Here is a 19,092-nt window from a genome sequence, read left to right as displayed (position 1 = left end):
AAAAACAAATAAAGAGGGTGGACACGAGCATCGGCTCTGTAGAGGATCTCTTCCCTGTCTCAGCCTAAGCACTGCGGGGTGGCTTTACTCCAATGCCCATGAGAAACCTGTGTCTTATAGGGTCATTCGAGGGATTTTGAGATAATATGCTAGTTGCTAGTTACAGCATTGGTTAAACTTGGTTAATATTTTTTCTATGCATTCAAATAATTTTAATACAAGTTCTTAAAGGGCCACTCCACCCTCCCGAAAATATGTTCACTTTCCAGCTCCCCTAAAGTTAAACATTTGATTTTTACAGTTTTGGAATCCATTCAGCTGATCTTCGGGTCTGGGGCCAGCACCTTCAGCACAGCTCAGCACAATCCACTGAATCTGACCAGACCACCAGCATCGCGCCAAAAACAACCAAAAAGTTTCGATATTTTACCTTTTAAAAATTGACTCTTTTGCAGTTACACTGTGCACCAAGACCGACAGTAAACTAAAAGTTGCAACTTTCCAGGCCGACACGGCTAGGAACTACACTACCACTCCGGCGCAACAATCAAGGACCTTGCCGCTGCAACATGGCTACAGGAGGCGCAATTTTCCCCTGGTATTGAAAGTAACCAAGAGGACTATTTTCAGGCAGTACGTAATATCACTACGCCTGCTGCAGCCATGTTACAGCAGCAAAGTCCTTGATTATTACGCCTGAATGAGAGTACAGTTCATAGCCATATCAGCTTAGAAAATCGCAACTTTGAATTTTCCCTCGGTCTTAGTACACAATGTAACTACAGAAGAGTCAAGTTTTAAATAGGAAAAATATCGAAACTCTGGTTATTTTTTAGCGTGATGCTAATGGTCTAATCAGATTCAATGGATTATGCTAAGCTATGCTAAAAGTGGTACCGCCAGACCCGGAGATCAGCTGAATGGATTCCAAAACAGCAAAAATCAAATGTTCAACTCCAGGGGAGCTGGAAAACGAGCACACCCCCAAAAAAAGTGGAGTGCCTTACTCCAAGTAACTAATATGAGAACATAGAAAGGTAAAATACTTAAATTAATATTAACCAAGATTAATACATGCTGTATTGTCCATTGGTAGTTCACTATGCATGATGTCAAATGTATTCAAGCTGCAGATTCATAGTTTGTTTGTGATGGGCTAAGCAATATAGGGTGTGTGTTGTAATGTCACAGTGTTTTGTATTGTATTGTAGTTAATGTTATCTGTACTGGACTCGAACACAGTAAGTGTCCTCATTCTTATCCTGTTGGTCGTTGATGAAGATGAGAATCTCTTCTGTACCGGGGTTCTGAGTTGGAGCAAAGCGTAGACCGATGGTGTACATCTCCCCTCCCCTGATCTACAACACAGATGCACAAACACTGGAATTAAAAATATGCAGTATACACATCAGAGGTGCTGTTGTCATGACGATTATAGCACATCTTTAGTACTGTACTGTAAAAATCACTTCAGATATGAAGATGATAGAGTGTGTCTTACAAACAAACTGAATCTGATATTTGATGATGATTTTGCTGGCAGTAAGTACTGTACTTCAAACACTGTATATTTCTTTATCTCTAAATAAGACCATAATATTCCTAACATAGCAGTATGATTCAGATTCCCATTCTTGAGCATAAGCTATACAGTTACATCCAGCATATAGAGAGGTAGATTACAGAAATTGGGCTCTCTTTGTCTTTATACATTACTTTTAATGGCTGACTAAGACGTATGGAGCACGGCCGAGGATTTAGTTCGTAATCTCCTCAAAAGCACAGACGTATCGATTCTTTCTTTTGCTTTTGGCTCCGCGCCTATTTTCCGGTGACACAGTTGTTATTTCTCGAATGAAAAAAACAACATCTCTATCCACATTCCTCAAAAATATGGAGCTCATAAATCCGGCACGAGAGAAGATAATTGAAGCGGTGTTGACTAGCAAGAGAATAGAGCAGGCCATTTCCTTTCTTTATGAGCTTCACCGTTTTTATTTGACGCTGAGGTATCATTAATCTGTTGTGTTCAATATTGTCAGTTGCATATTTCACTTTGTTCTCCTTTTATTGCTCAGATACGGGGTGTAAGCCGTCATGCGAGACTCCGTAAACTACACGTGGATCGATGAGAGCACTGAATGATGAAATTAACATTTTACCCCATGCTGTTTTACACAGTTTCAGTGAAAAAATGATGATCAGGGAAAATGACCCTGTGGGCCCGACAGTTATCGCAATGTATTTGAGATCTTCCATCCGTGTGGATAACTAACTACTGTTCACTACTGTCTATCTAGAGTACCAGGCAATGATTTGGTATTGATCTAATCAATTAACAGCTTTTAATTGAAGTTTCATATAGATGTACACGCATCATTCCTGGACCTGACGGTGACAGATATTGACATTTTCTAGCCTAAGTGTGAGAATCTCTCTTTTTTTTTTAAACGTAGCTTTATGGTTTCCTCAGGGGATGAGCATCGCAAAAGGCCAGGACACAAAGCGATCGCTCCAATATACGGAGAACTTCACATACTGTGAAATATGTCTGTGAATGACAGTTTAGACAGAGTAATTGATTTTTAGAAAGAGACATGTCCCGATTTTTCTCCCCTGGGCTCTAGACATCTTTTTGGTGAATGTGGCTTTTGAAAATATGGTTGTCTGTCAATGTTCAACAGCAAATGTTTGGGAAATTGTGTATGTTTTATTGGTAAATGCTTGATGGAGCTTTTGCAGATTTTCTTACCTGAAATTGTTCCTCTTTAAACATAAGAAGGTCCGGGTGGTCTGTGCTCAGTGTGAATATTCTGGAGGTAGAGTAGGGGTTTGTGAAACTGATTTTCTTATTGCTGCCCTTTCCACCGTCTACAGGGACTTTGATTTCAAATGCCTGGGAAGATTAAACCCCACATAGAGACGCATTAAATAACTAAAATAAAAATGTCTGCTTAAATCACCAGCGTTGACATCCACTGCCATATCATCGTCGTAATGGTACAATTTAAAGCCCATTTCAATCCTGCTAAAAATCAACATAAGCTAAGAAAAATTGTTGCTGTGGATTGTGTTTTCACATCCAGAACTGTCTAATCACTACTAAATACTTAATTGACCAGTAAGGCCACTCTGTATTGGCTTTCAATGGAAAGTAACAGAGGACCTATAAAAGGACGATAAAGAATACGATAAAGTAATCATGTACTCATCCCAGTACTTAAATACGCACTAATAAAACGAAAGCATGCATTGAGTACTTAACCTTGGAGCGTATGGTACATCTAAATTACAAGGTTTGTATTTAGTTGTTAAAAAGCAAATTAATGGGATTTTACTACGGTGAAAGACAGTTAATTAGTGCATTTTCCCCCCACTTTATCACCTTGGAGATCACAGGCTGCCTGCACGTGATACAAAGCAGCCAGGAGCCGACAAGTTGCCGCGTATCCACGTCAAGCACGTTGAGGTAAAAGAAACGGCTCCCGGGGCGCAAGGCCTTTACGCCCACCCGGACATCCTGCACTCCTTGCGCAGGCAGAGCAAAAACCTCACCTGGATCCACCTGTAGCACCCAGACAGAAGAGACCTCACACAGTTTAAAAAACTTCTGACATGAGAGAAAGTGGAAGAAGTTATAGTTCTGCTAAACTTTAGGACGCACAAAGCTGGACATTATCGCTGCATCTGTTCAACAATAACACAATTTACACTGTAGTTTAGGCCGCATTAGCACAGAGTGCACAGTTGGAGCTGCATATAATCCACATGTTCCAATATTGTGCTTTCATTTATGGTATAATATTACAATAAAGCCCTGCTTTGTTTTGCTGATGTGCGCTAAACATGGGAAGTTAATGACACAGCTTCAACCAAAACTTCACTGTTGAAAAACATAGATTTTTGTTTTTCGTTTACAGTTGGAGTGGATGGTAACCGTCTTCTCGAGCTAAAAAAAAAACATTAAATATCTCCATACAGTATGAGTTGTGCCGTATATTCCAAGTGTCCTGAAGGCAAACGAATGGGTTTGGTGCAAACACCAACTGAAAATAATCGATTATTTGAAAGTCTAATGCTACATACACACCAAATGCGGGGCATCGCGTTACTCGCTCTAGATTACTCGTGGGATTTAACTTCGTATCATGTGAATTTTTCCCTCAAGTTGAATATTTTCAACTTGGGCGAAGACGCATTTGAGGTGAATAGCGTGTGTTTTTGCGGCAAACGCGCCACCCATATTGCGTCATTCGCATCGCCCCACGCGAGGATGCGTCTGATCGTGTCTTTGTATGGACTTTGTATGTAATCTACTTGTGCAAATCGTTGAATCGCGTTTGGTATGCCCCATAAGAGATAGTACTGAACTGCATACACGTTGTTTGCATACACGGTTGCAAGAAGTGGCACAGGTCAAGACTTTCATACAACTGATTATATTTTAGTTTGTTTTTTACTAAACCCATTTGTATGCCTTCGGGAGACTTAAAATATGCAGCATGATTCGTTGGTTTTGCATCCTTTTGAAGCTTGAAGAGGCCGTCACCATCCACTCCCAGTGTATAAACAACTTATTTTTTTATTTATTATTAAACTAAACTATTAACTAAACTATTTCTTTAATTGCATTTAAGTGATGACTCTGTGTTAATTGCTTATTTTTTTCTAAAGTAAAAAAGGGCCACATAAGCCCCCATCAGAGCTAACAGCCCCGATCCATGTGTTTTCCTTTGACCCTACAATTCGTACCTGAAGCTCCAGGGGATGCGACATGTAGCACTTGACCCTCCGAATGGCTTGTGTGCCATGCAAAACCAGCGAATGCCAACTGAGAGTGCCACACACACAGCTCAGGTCCATCCTTTGCAGGTAATGCACGTATACCTGCCATATCTGCGCAGGAGCGGCCAGCCAAAGGTCACTGCCATAGAGAGATTGAGACAGAGACATGTGAACAAACCCACATACACACACAAAAGACACTTTTATACAATGACACAATGGCAGGACAGGCCTCACTTCTCCAGAGAGAGGGACATATCTTAAATCTTCAAAAGAGAGATGTTCAGAGAGCCACAAATGTCACAGTTTTTAAATTTCTCCATTCACCACCTTCTCCAGTGCATCTCATATGGCAGCAGGCGGTTACGTCCCTGCAGGAAGTTTGGAGCCGTCATTCTTTATTATTCTGTCTTATGGGGGTCTGGAGTTTGACTGTATTAATAAATGAAGGACTTTGTGCATGAGCTCTTCACCCTGCCGGAGGGGGTTCCGCTCAAGGGACAAAGTTTGCAGAACATTTGTATCGTCCTTGGATGTTCACGAGTCCCTAACAGCAGCTGTTGTTGGGAACAGCATCAGCTGACTTTGTGGGTTTTTTTAATGGCTCAGAAACTGAATTGGTTTTAATTGGCTACTCTGTGCCGGATGACACAGTGAAGACGACTGATGATCTGTTTGATGGGTATTCAGTAAGCCAAACATTTTTGCAGCCCTGTTTGATGACACTGGTGTTGCTTATGCTTTCATGAACACAAGCATATGTAAGGTAAATGTCTGCCTTTAATTGCTGCTGTAGGACTGCTGTCACTCTCACGGGTTTCAGTTACAAAGGGAGATGTAAGATCGACAGGTTCCAAAATTGTGTTTTTATTCATGTTCACTGATTATGAACTCTGAGATGTAGCAGATTTTGATGAATAAATGAATATTATGATTTGATGCAATCAGACAGTAAATGAGACATCCTGATTAAGCAAATGTCATTAATCACACATGAAGAGATTCATCAGGGACCGGGCTTTCACACACACAGCCAAACACAGAGGTTCCCACACACACACTTCTCTCATGCAGCTGGAACAGCCAAAAATCATAAAAGAGTAAAGGGTAAAGGATTACATACGTGAATATAGTGATGAAGAATTTCCTAATTTGTGGACTTGGACAACCAGGAACTTTCAGATACACGTCTTGCGGTTCACCCGGAGTCTAAAAAAAAGAGGAAACTATGACAAAAATGTTCACTTTAAGAGAAAGCAAAAAAACTGATAAACTTTGATTGATTATTGATTAAAAATGTACACTAAGCCTAGTACACATAGATAAGATGTACAGTGGGAGAAATTACAATTAAAAATTATATTTTTATATTATATGTCTGTAAAACCCAGTCTAAAGTCTCTAATTATAAAATCAAATTACATTTCACTCATTAATTTCACATTGATTTTAAAGGTGTAGAATACATTATTTTCTATGAATGTACGCACACCGTTGGCACCTGGCGGCACCTGGCGGCATCTGTTGGCGGCTGTCCACTGTGAATCAGGACGCTGATCAAAACCCTGTCGCGCCACTCACATAGTTTAACATTAAAGCAACACTATGTAGTTTCCATGTAAAAAATGACTTACAGCTCCCCCATGTGGTTGAAAAGCGCAACAATGCCTGGTATCAGACACTCTTCTGCAGGGGGAGGAGCGGGGCTGTGTTTCCTACCCTCCACCACCACTTTCAGAGTGTGCTTGTAGCAGCTAGGAGGCTGCTCAGGTTGCAGCAACAGTACAATTTGTCCAGTTAAAAGTTGTTCTATCACTGAAATAATTTTAGAAACATTATTTAGAAGTAAAAAAATGACATAGTGTTGCTTTAAATGATATCCTATTTGTCCTAAATCATCAGCAATTAACATTGGCTGTTAACGTATAATTAGCATTTTGAAGTACACGCTATCTGACTAAGCTCGCGCTATTTAATGTGCCCTTCTTATGTACAATACCTACGAGCAAGGCTTTGAACCAGTTCACGTAACGAAAACCAGAAACTTTTGATGTTTTGCAAGGAACAGAAACGAAACCAGAAACTTTCAAAAAATATATGTTCCAGGAACAGAAACGTTTATTTAAAATGATGGTAACCGGTTAAGTGTTTTTTTTTTGTTCTTTAAAAAAAAGATTTCTGTACAATACTTGATGAAGTTCACTTCCAGTCGTCGTTGACTTATCGGAGAAATGAGAAGCGTGCCACCAGCAAGTAGCCTACTCAAGCCCAAGTCTCTAATGCTCAAACATAAGAGATAAATATTGTAGGCTAACAAGTATCTCAAGATGCTTGTTTTTTACTAATTAGTGGTGTAACGGATCGCAGTTGATCCATGATCCGTACAGATCATGACCCACGGTTCAGCTCGCATGCGATTCGCGGATTGATACGCAAATTTAAATAGGGTGAAAGTTGATCATTTGCACGTGTTTCAAAGGCTTGCAAATGTTAACACTTACGCTACTGTGTCTCATACTGTAGTCCATTAAAATACTTTTGGCAAATAAAGCACTGAAAAACGAAGTAATTTTCAATTCATGTGGAGCGAATGTTTATGCTGCATCTTCTTCCCGAAGCGCCGTTTGGCATTCGTCCTCCGTCTGTGTGTGTGCGCGTGTTTAAGTGCACTCAACGAATTGAGGCATGTCAGAATTACAGTTATGTCGCTTACATAATGTAGCCTTTTTAATGTTTGATGACAAGTTAGGGACTCAAGTAAAATGATGTAGACTAATAATTTAAGTTTAATGTCCTAATTAAGCCTACTTATTTGTATGTCCCACAGCTGAAATCGAACGTTATTAACCGGTTTGGGAACTTTATTTATTGTTCTAACCGGTTCAGGAATGTCAAATTTAGGGTTGAACCGAAAACCAGAAACGTTAAAATACTGTTTCTGTTCAGAACGAACCAATTGGGAAAAATTCTGGTTCAAAGCCCTGTCTACGAGTTGTCCTAGACGCAACGTTTCTCATCCAGTGTGCGACCCCATTCACTCTGCAGAGCAGTTTGTCCGTTAAGAGCTATTTTAAGAAACATGACAGCAACTTCCATGTAGAGATGGACTGATAAATCGGCCAATTCTGCTTGCTATGCTTCTCAGTGAATTACGGTGAAATGCCGCTACATCCAAAAGCCAGTTTTCTTATCCAGAAACTCAATATGGGCCGCAAAAGAAGATCCATTACACACGCAGCTCCAGAAATGTCTTAAGCATATATTTATATTGCTGTTCTTTAAACCTTTTTAGGTATTTTCATGGTAATAAAGAATGTATAATGATTATTTTTGCTTTTTAAAATGCATGTTAGAAACGGCTCAAACTAACAGTGATTTCAAATTGATAAGAACTTAACGTTGCTGACGTAGCTGTGCATAATATCGGCAGTGTGATTCAGAATCGCTATCGGACAGGTATTATTAGTGTATATCGATATTTATCATCCCATCCCTACTTCCATGTAAGGAGACCTGCACTGTATGTAGATAAAAATTGCTCATTCTAAGGTAATAAAAACAATAATGTTCATTATGTAAGGTCTTTATAAACCACTGATAATATAATTATGTATATTATATTGCTGTCAAGAGATCCTTCTAAACGTTACACATTGCACAGATTTACTAAACAGGGCAAATTAGCATAAAAGCGCAATTCTAAAAAAGCGCATATGGCAGTGGAAATATCTGTGGGTTATTTACTAAAAAGGGGCAAATTAATAAAACCCTCTGCCTTGTACCACGTGCTCTCTGATGCCTCTTCTATCAGCTACAATTTTAGCCATTCAAGCACAAAATGATTTAAGACATTAGTAAATCGCATTGCGTGAATCATGTAAATAATCTCCTCCCATAAATTTTGCATCTGAAAGAGAAACTACTTGAAATGTATATATTATATAAAATATAATAAATGTATAAAATGTATAAAAATAACTATACCACACCTTTTCAGCGCTAATAATCCACTGCGCGTCTTTCGTAAATCCCAACAGTCCTTATTTAACATCAAAATTATGGTTTGCGCTAGCGCAAGCTGTTAGTAAATCTGGCCCTTAATCTTTAACATGACCTTACTCACATAATATTAAAAATATCAAGGATATATATTGACAACATTTTCTTTACATTATGTACAATCGTTCATCGGTTTTTACAGACTGGGTCAGAAATGAGTGTGCAAAATTTTCAATGGCGTCACCATGAATCAGCATACAGCCTCAGGCACAAATTAATAACTCATCTTCATTCTGATTGGCTGGTTGCTATCAAAAGCTACTCCCAATTGGCTCACCAAGTTGGTAGCGCAGCAGATGACATTGGGGTCGCTGCAGCGCACATGGAGTGTGGTGGAGCCATCTGTGAGCAAATACAAAAGGAGACGGAGTACAAATGAGGTCTTCAGTTCACGGCTAATAGCAGACAACGAAGTGTCTTTGTGTGTGTGTGTGTGTGTGTGTGTGTGTGTGTGTGTGTGTGTACAGGAGCCAAGATGTTTGTAATGAACAGCACCTGCTGTGCTGTCCCAGGCTGCAGGCAGGCGAATGGCTTTCTTTAGGAAGGTGAGTTCAGGATGGTAGAAACGAAAGGTCTGGTCTACCACATGTGGTGTCGGTTCAACATTCACCTGGCAGATCGCCAGAGGCTTTCCATCCTCCCCACGGAACTGAACCTTTATAAAAAAGATCAGTATACACAACAATTTACACTACAGATAAGACTCAGTAAACATCTGAAAGTGTTCCTGCAAGTTGCAAGATCCAAATCCATCGATTTAGTTAAAAATTAAAGAGACGTTCTTAGCTCAAAACAAGCTGAATTCTTTTAACCGCATAAAAATTTAATCTAACTAGCCCCTAGTTTGTAAAAAAATATATATTTATGTACAGAAAATAATCTATAATAGAAGACTATGGTGCAAGGCATCCTTAAATTAAAAGCAAGTGTGCGGCTTGTATTTGTATTACAATACTTGTATTTGTGCACATAACTATTATGTTTACCCGAATTATTTGGCAATGCCAGTAGAAACTGGATATAACTTTGAACAGACCAGGTTGGTAAACAATTTTTAGCTTTAAATAATACCAGTTATATTAGCATGTATTATGCTTAAAAGAAAACACCACCATTTTTCTATGTTCTTGCCTCATCTTAGACAAATTAATACATACCTATCTTTTTTCAATAACTACTCATGTAACAGTCTTTAAAAAGGGAAAACATGGAAGTGTTTGGTGGCTTCCAAATTCATCCCTGTTTGGATCCTCAGGAATTAATGGGGCTAGGCTAAATGCTAACACATTCATGACGCGCTGTGCCAAGATGAAGTGCACGCATTGAAAAAGATAGGTTTGTATTAATTTGTCTAAGTTAAAGGGATAGTTCACCCAAAAATGAAAATAATGTCATTAATGACTCACCCTCATGTCGTTCCAAACTCGTAAGACCTCCGTTCATCTTCAGAACACAGTTTAAAGGGATAGTTCGGCCAAAAATGATATTAAACCCATGATTTACTCACCCCCAAGCTGTACGAGATGCATATGTCCATCGTTTTTCAGACAAACACATTTTCAGTTATTTTAGAAAATGTTTTAGATCTTTCAGTTAATTAAATGTGAAGTTACGGGGTCCACGACCTTCAAGTCCAAAAAATGTGCATCCATCCTTCACAAAATAAATCCAAACGGCTCCAGGATGATAAATAAAGGTCTTCTGAGGGTAATCCGCTGTTGTAGAAATATCCATATTTAAAACTGTATAAACCAAAATAATTACCTTCCGGTAGCGCCGCCATCTTAGACTCCTCTGTATTCAGTAGAGAGTATTAGCGTAGTGTACGCACTTTTCTTAGTGACGTATGACAAATTCGGAGGGCGGGGGCACAGAGCAGCAGCAGAGTGACCTAAATCATGGGTTTAATATCATTTTTGACCGAACAATCCCTTTAAGATGTTTTAGATTTAGTCAGAGAGCTTGTTGACCCTTCATTGAAAATCTACGTACGGTATACTGTCCATGTCCAGAAAGGTAATAAAAATATCATCAAAATATATTTTGGTCCAAAAATAACAAAAAATACGACTTTATTCAGCATTGTCTTCTCTTCCACATCTGTTGTGAAGCGCATGCGTGAGACTAAAGTCATGTGACTGCAGTGATGGGGCTGACGTACGACGCGGCTGACGTGTTATCTGGTGCGCCCCAGCTGGGTTTTTTGTGCGCCCGGGCTTCATTTACAGTCTGAGGGAAACGCACACTGTAAGTTTAAAAAAAAAACTTCGCAAACATGTCTGAGGATAACATGTCATCCGCATCACTGCAGTCACGTAACTTTAGTTTCGCGCTTTAGACGCGGAAGAGAAAACAATGCTGAATAAAGTCGTAATTTTAAAAAGTACAATGCGTGCACTTCATCTTTGCACAGTGTGTCGTGAATGTGTTAGCATTTAGCCTAGCCCCATTCATTCCTTAGGATCCAAACAGGGATGAATTTAGAAGCCACCAAACACTTCCATGTCTTCCAGGTCTTACGAGTTTGGAACGACATGAGGGTGAGTCATTAATGATATTATTTTCATTTTTGGGTGAACTATCCCTTTAAGGTAAGAACACAGTAAAATTTGAAAACAGTGGTGTTTTCCTTTAATGTAATTCATGTGGCTGCATTTTTATCATCAACACCAGCCACAAAAACTGTCATTACAATATTTAATTTCACTTGTTTTGAACTCAACGCATTGTTTTACAATGTTGGATCTCTCAGCCAGGTCGATCATCAGCATACAGTATGCTGTATTTTGTAGGTCGGTCCCCAAAAGGTTTCTTCTAGTTTTCTTCTAAACTTGCTTAACCTCAACTTTATCATGGCCCACCAGTTAATATAGCCCTTAACTTGAAATGCATGCTGGTCTTTAAAGCAGGGGTGGTGGAAGCCTACCAATATCTGACAAGCCTATCTGAGATCAGTCACATCTCAATGAACCGCACTGACAGCGTATACTGTGATATGAAGTAAAGTGAGTCATCTGCAGTCCGGGTGCACAACCTCTCTCACGTGTGAGATACAGTTGAGCTGGCTGTCAGATTCACAGCCCGAGACAATCCATTGACACTTCTCCGGAGGTGATGTCAGCTGATGCACAGCAACGCTTGACCTCAGCTGGCCTAAAAATGATATGGGAGTGTGTGTGTGTGTGTGTGTGTGTGTGTGTGTGTGTGTGTCTGTGTGGTGTGTGTTTCAGACATCAGTGTCTCTTGAGTGCATATAGCGGCAACACCCTAAAGGCACAATAAGCCATATAACAGCACATCACATGCACGCACAAAAACTATATTAGTGAAGTCATTTCATATAGACTTCCACTGATTTGATATCATTAATATAATGAGATTTTCTATCCCTCAACCTAACCCTCACCCAAACGTGCACACCTTTCGATTAAAAAATACAGTAAACGTGGACTTTCTTATAAAAAGTAACGATTTATAGCACCTTTATTTTTAAGAGAGTAGAGTACACTTTCTGACAAAATAAATCTGATTGTTCTTGTCGTTTTTAAGGGATTATATAGTTTGTGAGTATGAGCTCAGCAGTTCAGCGAACATAAACTTCTTACCTTGATGGATTTGGCTTGAATGGTGTTGGACAGATGTTTTTGACCCATCTGTAGACTTTTTGAAATCATTAAGCCTTTTGTATCCTGCAATAGTAAATGAGAGTCAATTATATAGGCACAACCTTCAGTGAGACACAAAACAATCACAATAAAATAAAGTCATTATGCGATGGGAAAATATTGTTTGGACAGGTCTGTTCTGAACGTCTGGATGCGGCTGCTTTTAATCCGTTTCATTATTGCTGAAGCTTTGAGTCATTTAAAACGGCCTCTTTCACTTCGAGTGCATCTGTAATGGCAGACTATAAAAACAAAATCCTATTAAACCGAAAACATGTGAACTAATCCAAGCCTCATCAGTGCAAGAGGAAAATAAGGATTCAATTGCAGTTTCTCAAGAATGACACATTGTTCATACAGTAGTTGAATTGAAATACAGTACAAAGGAAAATACAATTAAATAGTTTATCAATTTATTCTAGATGCTATTTTACAGCATGAACGGTTGTGAAAATGAAATAGTGTGTATGTGATAGAGACTTTAGTTGGCATCCCAATTCACTTACACTCACCTAAAGGATTATTAGAACACCTGTTCAATTTCTCATTAATGCAATTATCTAATGAACCAATCACATGGCAGTTGCTTCAATGCATTTAGAGTTGTGATCCTGGCCAAGACAATCTCCTGAACTCCAAACTGAATGTCAGAATGGGAAAGAAAGGTGATTTAAGCAATTTTGAGCGTGGTGGGAAAAGGGAAAAACATCCAGTATGCGGCAGTCCTGTGGGCAAAAATGCCTTGTTGATGCTAGAGGTCAGAGGAGAATGGGCCGACTTATTCAAGAGCAACTTTGACTGAAATAACCACTCATTACAACCGAGGTATGCAACAAAGCATTTGTGAAGCCACAACACGCACAACCTTGTTACCACTGTGTAGGCTGGTGGTGTAATGGTGTGGGGATGTTTTCTTGGCACACTTTAAGCCCCTTAGTGCCAATTGGGCATCGTTTAAATGCCACGGCCTACCTGAGCATTGTTTCTGACCATGTCATTGGGTTTTTGTCCTTCTAGGAGTTTTTCCCACCGGTTTTCTCCTAGGGTTTTTTTTTCGTCCCAGGGAGAGTCAGCCAACTTTGGCTTAACTTTACTGTATACGTTACATTATTAATACGCTAGCTTGTACGGTTTAACCTTAGCCGTTATATTCTACTTCTTATATTATCTATTGATTTTCTGTGTTCTCCTTTACATCTACTCATGTAAAGCTGCTTTGCAACAATTAACAATTGTGAAAAGCACTATATAAAAAATTAAAATAAATAATAATTAATAAATAAATGTCCATCCCTTTATGACCACCATGTACCCATCCTCTGATGGCTACTTCCAGCCGGATAATGCACCATGTCACAAAGCTTGAATCATTCAAATTGGTTTATTAAACATAATAATGAGTTCACTGTACTAAAAGTCACCAGATCTCAACCCAATATAGCATCTTTGGGATGTGGTGGAATGGGAGCTTTGTGCCCTGGATGTGCATCCCACAAATCTCCATCAACTGCAAGATGCTATCCTATTAATATGGGCCAACATTTCTAAAGAATGCTTTCAGCATCTTGTTAAATCAATGCCACGTAAGATTAGTATGGTGTTCCTAATAATCCTTTAGGTAAGTTTATACTACTCTGTATGGCGAGTCAGTAAGTTAAAAGTGTGCGGCAAAGAAGTGCACCAGGTTTGGGATGGAAATTGTACAGATTGAAAACCACCCTCTAGATTTACCTGTGAAGGACGGATGTGGCCACAGAGGAAACTTTGGTACTTGAAAGGGATATGGAGGCTTTCTTTGGGCCGCAAGTAAACCTGTGGAGTCAGTGTGCTCTCCTGGTGAAACATCTCCTGCTCCAGAGGTGTCCGCGTCTTTGTCAACTCCTTAAAATATCTCCACTCCTCACTTTTCACGATGACACTGAGGTACGAAGAGGCAGAAAAGTGGTGAGAGACGGGAAGAAATACTAAAAGAACTTGAGGCTTGCCAGCAGTATTTTATTGGCACAGATATAGAGAGTACTTCAGTATGCATGATACAGTTGAACATAAGCCCTCGCAGAAATCAAACTCCATGGAGGGCGCAGTTTAAAGATAACACACTCTGGGTGTGAAATATGACTTTCTGTTTCATAGAAAAGGATTTCATGCACAAACATATGAAGGAAAAGGGCATTAAAAACATCAAAGGCTGCACCTCCGGGCCAGAAAAGGGATAATTTTTTACAAAATGAAAGAATGGAAAGAACTGAGGTGTATAAACTCCTTCACACTTATGACAGATGCAAAAACCATGTCTTGGAAAATTCAGTTACATTCTCTCTTTATGAAAGGAGTTAGGGAGGAGACACCCTTACAAACAAAACATACACATATATTTGAGGAGCTCAGATGTAAAAGCCCCTAAGCGCCACCTCTGTCAAAAATAAGATAATGACAATGACATTGATGGAACGCTCTTGACATAAATACTAAAGCAATTTAGAAATACTGGTTAGTTGGCGCAATCCATTAAATGTCACAATGATTTTTCAGAATTTTTCAGCTTTTTACCTTTATTTAGAAAGGATAGTGAAGAGTGACTCAAGACTTTTTTAGAAGTGGCGTTTTTGCATGTACTTCGAAGGTTTTGCAGTAAAAGATTCACATTTGTTAAATACCAATGAAACGACTAAAGTGACATTTTGTGAAAATAAGGTATTTCAATAACTGACTAATAACCTTTTCATTGGCATTAAAGTAAAATTATTTAAAGGTCCCCAAAAAAAGAATTGATACAACATGTTACATTGTTCTAAGGTATGCGACTTTATTATGTACAAAAATGATGCAGAGACGGTTTTTCATGTCCTTTTACAACCCCAGGATTTCTTCCTAGAATGAAATGGTCTATTATTGCCTTATTTGAAAGGGTCATAAACAGTGTTGGGGGTAACGCATTACAAGTAACATGTTTTACGTAATAATATTACTTTTCTGAAGTAACGAATAAAGTAACAGATTACTTTTTAATGTACACATTAATATTTCAGTTACTTTTTCAAAAAAGTAATGCAAGTTACTTTTTTCAGTTTAATTAATTTGATAAAATACTGAATTAAACTAAACGTAGTCACATTATGCACTCTATGCGTACACGTCTGGTGTGGGAACAGTTTGAGTCAGAAACTGAGATGGAAGGCCAGAGCTCGACATTTTTGTGATGAAATATGCAATTTCTTAATGCAGAACTTTTCAGTCATAAAAACACCTGCAAGGCCTGAAAGAGATCAAGCCTCAGCCAAGAAAAAGTAACGCAAAAGTAACTAAAAAGTAACGTAAGCATTACTTTCCATGGAAAGTAACTAAGTAACGCAATTAGTTACTTTTTTGGGAGTAACTTAAGATTGTAATGCATTACTTTTAAAAGTAACTTTCCCCAACACTGGTCATAAATAATAATGTTGAGCTCAGCTCTGACTGGGTGTTTCTTAGTGCAGCTCAATTCAGTAGCTCTGTGTGTGTGCGGAGATGAAAATTGACATTTCTGAGTAATAAGTTTGTGTTTTTGCAGTATGGACCTAAAAAAACGTAACTGTAACATCAATAGTAGAACTTCAGCATAAACGCTAGCAGCATTAAATAGCATATAACATTAAATGTTTTTAGCATTGTAACAACATTGTAATTAATTTAACGTGTAATTTAATGTTGGGGCATACATCACAGTCTGTGTTATGTTGAGATTGGTCTGTCTTTTGCATGCACAAAATTTACATATGAAGGAGGAAACAATACTGTTTGAGGCTCACGATATGACTCTTCTATATAAAGAAATCTTATTATTTATCTATGCCTAGGTAAATACTGTTTTACATTCTACGGCACCTTAAAAGCCTGGGAAAAAATGCTCATCCCCCCAAAAAAATGTGAGAGCATCTTAACTAATCATTTATTCTCTCTCACACACACAAACACATACAGTGCATGAAAGGAGCTTTGTGTATGAATAGAATAAAACAGTGCACTGAAATGCTATCTGGCAGAATATTATTTCACCATAAGAGATACAAAGCCACCATATACAGGCTAAGTGATCAGAGTCTAGACATACTGTAGAAAAAAGAAACAAAAGAGAGACAAATTGTGTTGAATGTGAGATTAGTGAGGCTGAACCACACTGTCTTTCTCACTGTGATATATATATATATATATATATATATATATATATATATATATATATATATATATATACAATTTAAATAATTTCAAAAACTCTCAAAATCGCATTTGTCAAAAAAAGTATCTGTTACAGTCAAACTCATATTAAGGCTGCACACTGAATACTAAAAAAAAGGTCCTAAAAAGCCATAAAAGCTCGTAATCACAGGGGAACTGTTTTTAGTGAAATATAGCAACTATGAAGAACCACTTATGGTTCTACATAGCACCATATGGTTCTACACAGGTGCAATATATCACTAAAAATGGATCCGCGATTCCGCTATGAATACAAGCCAGTTAGGTACTTTTAGTACTATTAAGAACCGTTTTTTTTTTAAGTATGCTTGGATCACTATACTGATATCTAAAATAAATTCAAAGAAAAACACAGAAAAAAATATAATTAATCTAATTTAAAATAAAACAGTATAATATTATATAATATAGGTCCTATAGTATAACATAGCTTTTATAAATATAAAACTGCATTTTAATATTGCGCATTATGGTAACACTGACCTATAAAATTGAGCAGAAAATAAAATAGCTCGTATAATATCTAGTTTGACCTCTGGAGGTTAAACGCCTAATTTCTCTGAGCATTTCATGAAAAAGAAAATGAAATTCAGCCACGGTGTACTGTATCTCAAAAACTGCTTCAGAAGAAAGAAAACAAATCATATGATACAGGACCTGACCTATGAGAATGAAATGAATGAGACAGAAAGAGTGAAAGCCGTCTGGTGAAAGCTGGCATATCCTTTAACCTGCAGCTCCTTCAGTTCAGCTTTTCAGCTTGTCTGTATATAACGTGACTACAGGTGAGAAACAGTTTTGTCAGTGAAAGGAATTGAGAGAGATAGAGATTGCTTTATAAGGCTGACTTTGTGGCATACATCGGTAATACAAACATAGCCCTAACATCCACTGCTTTAGAAGCTTCAGCTCGACACAAACATACAAATGCTAACTCAAGATCTCAGGTATTTGTTTTCCTGGCACAGCTGCGCGCGCGCACACACAAACACACACACACACACACACACACACACACACACACACACACAAACACGTCTGGTTCAGTGAGATGGGTAAACAGTTAGAAACATTGTAACAAAATACAAGCTGAGAAGACATAGACTATGCAAATATACTTCACAGAGTGACACAGCAGTACATTTTCATCTTTTGAAGTGTGAGGACGGCCAGACATCCCTTTGCCTTAAAGGGGACATTTCACAAGACTTTTTTAAGATGTCCAATAAATCTTTGGTGTCTCCAGAGTACATGTGTGAAGTTCTAGCTCAAAATATCATATAAATAATTTATTATAGCATGTTAAAACTGCCACTTTGTAGGTGTGAGCAAAAATGTGCCATTTTGGGTGTGTCCTTTAAAATGCAAATAAGTTGATCTCTGCACTAAATAATAGTGTCGTGGTTGGATAGTGCAGATTAAGGGGCGGTATTATCCCCTTCTGACATCACCAGGGGAGACAAATTTCAATGATCTATTTTTTCACATGCTTGCAGAGAATGGTTTACCAAAATTGAATTACTGGGTTGATCTTTTTCACACAGTGGCTCAGTGGTTCATGTAGGTTGTCTACAAAACGGAAGGTTGGTGGTTCAATCCCCGACTCCACCGGATCAAGTGTCGAGGTGTCCTTGAGAAAGACACCTAACCCCAGCTGCTCCCGACAAGCTGGCCTACGCCTTGCATGGCTGACACCGTCGTCGGTGTATGAATGTGTGAGTGAATGGGTGCATGTGAGGCAAAAACTTGTAAAGCGCTTTGGATGGCCATAGGTCTGTTAAAAGCGCTATATAAATGCAGTCCATTTACCATTTACATTTTCTAAGTTGATTAAAGCAATGGGGACCCAATAATAGCACTTAAACATGAAAAAAGTGAGATTTTCATGATATGTCCCATTTAAAACAAGGTGTGTGTGTTTATGTGTGCACTGTATGTGTCTGAATTCTGGGCGACCGCTCACCTTTGCAGCCTTTTTTTTACATTTTGTGCATTACAATCCCAATGACATTTAATATTACACTGCAATTAGACGGGACACCCAATTGACTGCAAGCAGTCTATTAACGGATATTTACTGTACAGTTTATTTAGTTTGTGATCTCTAGTAACAACACCCCCAAACAAGCTTCTTATAGCTTGATTGATATTTCAGATGATTCTTCCTGTAAGTGGGCGGTTCTTAGCAAGTTTAAGCTGAAAAGCACCAAACCGTTGCTGCAGTAAAAGGTCTGGATACGCGACAGTACACAGCAATTATAATAAGCTTGAAAAAGGGAATTGATTATTTATTCAGCACTGTATTTCTGCCCCACCGGGAGGCTCCAGGTCCTTAAAACACCCTGCT

General features: G+C 38.5%; 1 protein-coding gene across 1 annotated transcript in view; it reads right to left on the bottom strand.

The window, feature by feature from the left end:
- Positions 1 to 515: 515 nt before the first annotated feature.
- The window catches only part of nphp4 (nephronophthisis 4), a 186,137-nt gene continuing 167,560 nt past the window's right edge, over positions 516 to 19,092 (bottom strand). Inside the window, exons 19-27 of the mRNA XM_073867390.1 lie at positions 14,241 to 14,427; positions 12,450 to 12,533; positions 9,340 to 9,499; positions 9,122 to 9,186; positions 5,909 to 5,994; positions 4,753 to 4,924; positions 3,386 to 3,565; positions 2,753 to 2,896; positions 516 to 1,358 (exon numbers count right to left, since the gene is read on the bottom strand). Coding sequence (XP_073723491.1) covers positions 1,218 to 1,358; positions 2,753 to 2,896; positions 3,386 to 3,565; positions 4,753 to 4,924; positions 5,909 to 5,994; positions 9,122 to 9,186; positions 9,340 to 9,499; positions 12,450 to 12,533; positions 14,241 to 14,427 — 1,219 coding nt within the window. The 3' untranslated portion in view covers positions 516 to 1,217. The remainder of the gene's footprint in view (positions 1,359 to 2,752; positions 2,897 to 3,385; positions 3,566 to 4,752; positions 4,925 to 5,908; positions 5,995 to 9,121; positions 9,187 to 9,339; positions 9,500 to 12,449; positions 12,534 to 14,240; positions 14,428 to 19,092) is intronic.

The sequence above is a fragment of the Misgurnus anguillicaudatus genome, chromosome 5 (genome assembly GCF_027580225.2).
Source record: "Misgurnus anguillicaudatus chromosome 5, ASM2758022v2, whole genome shotgun sequence".
NCBI classification, from domain to species: Eukaryota; Metazoa; Chordata; class Actinopteri; order Cypriniformes; family Cobitidae; genus Misgurnus; species Misgurnus anguillicaudatus.
This window is presented reverse-complemented; position numbering and strand designations above follow the sequence as displayed.